The following is a 6,016-nucleotide window of genomic DNA, read 5'->3' as shown; positions in this document are numbered from 1 at the left end:
ACTTTTTCATGGCTTAATCCACTAATATAAATTGATAGATTCATCAAAACAAGCAAACTATGCATCAAAAACAGAATCTGTCAAAAACAGAATAGTCTGTAGCAATCTGAACATTCTCCATACTTCTAGTACCCCAAAAATTCTACCAAAATTAGGAAAACTAAAAAAGTTGTGCAGCAAGACAGTGCAAAAGGAATCAGAACCATTTGACGTCCCAGTTAAAAATGTAAAATTGCGCACTACAGCCAAAGTTTCTGACCTGCACCGCACAAACCAACAAGCATTGTAAACAAACCTAAAGGCAAACCTTGGCACATTATTTTTATAATACAATGGAATTGTACAAGGGGATAATTATTTTTGTTGAAAAGTTTCTGTAATCAAGATTCACAAAGTTTCCGTGAGCATGAACAAAGTTCAATGCTAGCTCCCACTTCAACAATGCTTGTCTTTCTCACTTTCACTTTCCTTTTTGAAAAGTTTTGAGGTCCCCTCTTTATTTTTTTTTGTTTTATACTATATAAAAGCACTCAACAGAAATAAATGACTCTCTAAAACTTCCGGGTTGTCTCCCTGGCAGCGCTTTCTTTAAAGCCATTAAGCTAGGCATATAGTGCTCAGAATCCACCCGGATCCCAAGGTATATCAAAGCCAATTTTAATTAACAATGATTTGTAATTTAATAGTGAGCACAAAGTAACATATATCATGCAACAACGAAGTCTAACTCTCTTCCTATGCATCGGCATGTCATAAAAGAACAATTCATGCACACCAAGTAAAGGCCAATGCATAGTATAAGCAGTTTCTTGCAATTTCATACTATTTCATGCACACCAAGTAAAGGCTCTCTCCCCCTTGCTTCCGGTGGCGCGATCTTCACCAACACCTCTGCCATCTTCACCAACACCTCCATCACCTTCCCCCATCTATATTCAGCGGTCCACTCTCCCGCAACCCGATGTACCCTCTACTTGAACATGGTGCTTTATGCTTCATATTATTATCCAATGATGTGTTGCCATCCTATGATGTCCGAGTAGATTTTCGTTGTCCTATCGGTGATTGATGAATTACTATGATTGGTTTGAGTTGCATGTTTTATTATTGGTGTTGTCCTATGGTGCTCTCCGTGTCGCGCAAGCGTGAGGGATTCCCGCTGTAGGGTTTGCAATATGTTTATGATTTGCTTATGGTGGGTGGCGTGAGTGACAGAAGCACAGACCCGAGTAAGTAGGTTGTTTGCGTATGGGATAAAGGGGACTTGATACTTTAATGCTATGGTTGGGTTTTACCTTAATGATCTTTAGTAGTTGCGGATGCTTGCTAGAGTTCCAATCATAAGTGCATATGATCCAAGAAGAGAAAGTATGTTAGCTTATGCCTCTCCCCCAAATAGAATTGCAATAGTGATTATCGGTTAGTAACGTAGTCAATTGCTTAGGGACAATTTCACAACTCCTATCACCACTTTTCCACACTCGCTATATTTACTTTATTGCATCTTTATCTAAACAGTCCCTAGCTTTTATTTACTTGCTCTTTATTATCTTGTGAACCTATCCTATCACACCTACAAAGTACTTCTAGTTTCATACTTGTTCTAGGTAAAGCGAAAGTCAAGCGTGCGTAGAGTCGTATCAGTGGCCGATAGGACTTGAGAGAGTATTTGTTCTACCTTTAGCTCCTTGTTGGGTTCGACACTCTTACTTATCGAAAGAGGCTACAACTATCCCGTATACTTGCGGGTCATCAAGACCTTTTTCTGGCGCCATTGCCGGGGAGTCATAGCGTGGGGTGAATATTCTTGTGTGTGCTTGTTTCCTTTATCACTAAGTAATTTTTATTTGTTGTTCTAAGTTGTTCTCTATCTTTAGTTATGGATATGGAACACTAAATACCAAAAAAATTAGGTGTACTTGCTACTCACTGAGATGAGGAACCTCCTAAAACCCTCGATGCTCGTTATGTGACAGAAATTATGTACTACTTTGATAATCCTGAGAAAATCCCATTCAACTTTGTTATGGGAGACACGTTGGATCAACATGAATACTTTAGGGATTATCGCTCGACACGAAAGGGAAACTATTATGGGATCAAATTAATATGTTGTGTTGGTATGCTCGGGATCTATGCTTGAGATATGATTATAATTGTTGCTCTAGGATGAAGGCTCCACACCTTCCCTTTTCATGCAAATTTAATGATAATAAAACCTTAGCTAAGTGATTTTTTGAAATGTATCACAATTGCCACTCTAAATTTTTTGAAACTCTTATCTTTTGGAATGTATCACAATTGCCACTCTAATTTTTTTGCTTTTGCCACAAGAATGGCAATTGTGATAATTGTCAAAAGCTAATAGTGGCAAAAGTGAAATGTCAAAATCTGGAATGACATAAGGAAAATTGGCAAAATCTAGAGTGGCAAAAACAATTTTTTTCCAAAATTAAAAGCATGTAAGCGCTCCCTCCTTTTCAACGCTAGACAGTAATCGCATGCGCTAAAGCACCGGTGGCTGCACTCAGCGCCTCGTCTCGTGCGGTAGAAAAAATCACAAGCGCCTGATTCCTTTTCTGGCATCGATGCCATAGATGACGCCAGGATTGGAGGGCCTAACTGCCCTTAGACAAGGAAACAAGTCCTGGCCCCTCTCCTAGGACCTCCATTGGACATGCCCTAAGAAGAAAAAGAAAAACAGAAAAGAATTTTTTGTACGAATCTCCATGCAAAATCAAAGGAATATAGACTCGAATGAGACATAACGAAGTCTAATTCGACTGAGACTTAGCAAAACTGTGATAAAAATTTAAAAGCTGAACACGAATGTGAACTACTCCTTGTACAAGCGAACGCTTTACCACCGAATGACAGAAAATGGTTAAATTGTGCTATATGCAAATGCCAATGGCGCTACTCGTCTCGGCGTCCTCTGCCCCTAGCTACTGCCGGCGTAGGTGGTCGAGCGCCTGCGCCAGCGTCGGCGCGAAGCGGGTGACGTTGATGCGGACGTTCTGCTTGGCGAGGTACAGCTCGAACACCTTGTCCCAGCCGCTGCGGTGGACGGAGGCGGGGTCCTTGACCGCCGGGTGCTCCGGCCCCAGCGTCTCCATCAGCGAGCTCTCCTCCGCGCACACGCTGTAGTCGAGGTACTTGAGCCCCATGTCCGTGGCGGGCTCGCTGAACTCCGCCCTCGCGATGTCCTCCATGTTCCCGTACGGCACCACCTGGATCAGCACGCCGCCGGGCGGCAGGAACATGGCGTTCGTCAGCCCCGCGCCGTGCAGGCCCAGCACCACGTCGAACGAGTTCACCACCCGCGCCTGCTCCACCTCCCCCTCCGGCGTGTCGCCCCCGCCCCGCAGCTCCGTCACCACCGCCTCGAACCCCGCCGCCTCCGCCGCTCGCGCCACCTCCGGCTCGTTCAGGATGCGGCGGTAGTGGCCCCGGTGGATCAGCAGCAGCCGCGGCTTCTTCTCCGGCTCCCGGGCCAGGCTGGCCGCCGCGCCGCGTGGGAGCGCGTAGGCCTCGCGCAGGAACCCGGTGAAGTCGGGCATGGAGAGGCGGCCCCCCGGCACCAGCTCGGGGACGATGCTCAGCTCCTTGTCGAGGCGGAGCCCCACGGTGACGCGCGGGAAGCACCGCACCTGCGCGTCCCCGTCCATGTCCACGAGGTCGTACTTGGACAGCCCCTGCAGGAAGGCCCTGTACTTGACCAGCCACCGCGGCCTGAACTGGATGTTGCTGACCAGGAACATGACCTCGCCGTGGTACCGCCGCGACGCGACGAACAGCGGCACCAGGATGTCGGCGTAGGCGTGCCAGTAGTTGGCCGCGTACCCGCCGACCCCGAACAGGACGGCCGGCATGTCGTGGGTCACCGTGCACGGCGGGGCGGCCGCCCGGTCCTGCAGCTGCGTCACGGTGACCTTCCTGAGGCTGGCGAACCTCCGCGAGTACGGGTTGATCATCCACTCGTGGCGCTCCGGCCAGCTCGCCGCCGGGACGAGGGTCACCGACAGGGCTGTGCCGTTGGTGCGCACGTCGCCGTCGACTTCGCAGGTGTCGGAGCGGCCCTCCATGTTACACACCACCTTGCCATTCTCTGTCGCACGCCATGGAAATGGAAAGTTTCACCATGGTTAATTAATTAAAGCCAGCAAATCTGCCTCAAATATTTAATCACCAGCCACCAAAATTTTTGCAGGTTACTTAGGCATGATCAAGATCAGATGAATCAAATAGTGTATAATACTATCGAGTAACATCGGAGACAGGGTTCACTCTTCCCCACATGTTGACTTCGATCCGGTAATGCATTCTCATTTCCTTTTTAACTTTTTATGTACGATGACCTTGGAATCTGAATCTGAAACAAATAAGCAACCAAATACGCATGATCAAACTAAACACGGGTGTTCACCTGTTTCACGGGGAGCTTTGATAGTATTATCCGCGATTTGTGGTACTTCCGCACTGACAACAGCTGCAAATTAAGCAAGTAACAACAAGAAGTTTAGATCGACCGGGGGTTTACTGACTTCTGACTGAGGTTTCGAGATGTAATAGCAATCCACCTGTTTCGCCGGGATCTTTGGTATTATCCACGATCTGTGGTACTTCCCTACTGACAACCGCTGCAGGTTAAGCAAGTAGCAAGAAGTTCAGACGAGGGGTTTATTGACTTCTGAAGTTTTATAAGAGATGTAACATGAACTCTATCAATTCACCTGTTTCGCCGGGAGACTTGACATCGTCCACGATCCGTGGTGCTTCCGTGATGACAACTGCAATCAATATAAGCAAGAAGATTTCAGGGACCCATGCATGGTGATTATCGGTGAGGTTAAGCGGAGGATTCATTGCTTACCATTGGGGGAGCTGACCGCGAAATGCTGAGCGACGAGATAGGTGAGGAGCATGAGGAGGCCGCCGACGACGTAGCCGGCGTTGAGCTGCCTCTTCGGGCCCCTCCCGGGCTTCCCATCGCCGCCGCGCATCGCAACCTCCGGCCGCCGCTGCTCTCTGCGCTCTGTAGTTGCAGGCTTTCTTGCTTTTGAAGTGGTGCTCGTGGAGTAGTAGTGGTTTGCATTAGCCTGTGCTGCGCTCGAGGCTAGTCTCGTGGGCTGGGTGTGCAAATGGTTGTTGACTTGCACTCGAACTTACTGTGTGGTTCTCACCGGGTACAAATTTGGAAATAAAATAGTGAGCACATCGTTAACCCGACGGAGGGTGTCATTCATTGCGATTCCATTTTTCTTCCTAGAGATTGGTGCCGATTGGGAATGACCCACATGTATATTGCGAGGTCGCCGCAAACGTAACGTGGACTTCAACAAGATTTATCATTTTGCAGTGCAGACGCGCTCATCCTTCTGCTTCCTCCTCGGGCAGATTGATGTTCAAGTGCAAATGTTTCTGGAAATTTTATGTGTGTAGTACTCTACGAGTGTGAAACTGGACGATGCTCAAACCCGCCCGCCAGAGTTTACCAGAATCTTTTTTCCTCGGTAAATTAAACTTTCTAATGGTTGGTCAGGGCAAATCTGAGATCTTTCAGAGCAGAAATTTCAAACTACCATTAGCCGCCTCAGTGTATTCCAATCTCAAATAAAAAGCAGGAAAAGGAGAGCTGAGCATGGGAGTTGGAACAAATACTATAAAACACGATTTCAGAATGAATGCAGAATTGGAAAATAGAATACTGTCGAAATTCACGCATTAATCTATCATACTAATGTATTGTAAGGGGATGGTGTTGTTGATGGAGATGGTGAAGATGAATTGGATAAATATGTTCCCCTTGATCCATTGGTTATAGTGATGACGATTGCTTCAAACTCCCATGGCGGGACGGGCAGATCTGAGCAAAAACATCACTCCGGGAGGAGCGGTACGGTTCTGCACTGCGGCTATGGCAGGAAAATCACACAAAAAAAAACTTGTTTTCTTTTTTCCACAGGGAGGGGCATATGCACCGGATAGGGCACATGGTGAGCCCTCCCATGCCCCT

The 6,016-nt window shown here is 47.3% G+C and overlaps 1 protein-coding gene across 1 annotated transcript; it reads right to left on the bottom strand.

The window, feature by feature from the left end:
• Positions 1 to 2,726: 2,726 nt before the first annotated feature.
• On the bottom strand, positions 2,727 to 5,119 carry LOC123041979 (beta-1,2-xylosyltransferase XYXT1). Its single transcript, XM_044464517.1, has 5 exons — positions 4,874 to 5,119; positions 4,734 to 4,790; positions 4,581 to 4,640; positions 4,427 to 4,489; positions 2,727 to 4,108 (listed from the first exon to the last, which is right to left on the bottom strand). Exons 1-5 carry the CDS (start codon positions 5,001 to 5,003, stop codon positions 2,946 to 2,948), a joined length of 1,473 nt encoding a protein of 490 aa, XP_044320452.1. The 5' UTR covers positions 5,004 to 5,119; the 3' UTR covers positions 2,727 to 2,945.
• Positions 5,120 to 6,016: the final 897 nt, after the last annotated feature.

The sequence above is a fragment of the Triticum aestivum genome, chromosome 2B (assembly GCF_018294505.1).
Source record: "Triticum aestivum cultivar Chinese Spring chromosome 2B, IWGSC CS RefSeq v2.1, whole genome shotgun sequence".
NCBI lineage: Eukaryota > Viridiplantae > Streptophyta > Magnoliopsida > Poales > Poaceae > Triticum > Triticum aestivum.
Note: the sequence above shows the minus strand (reverse complement) of the source record. Positions and strands in the feature narration are given on the sequence as shown.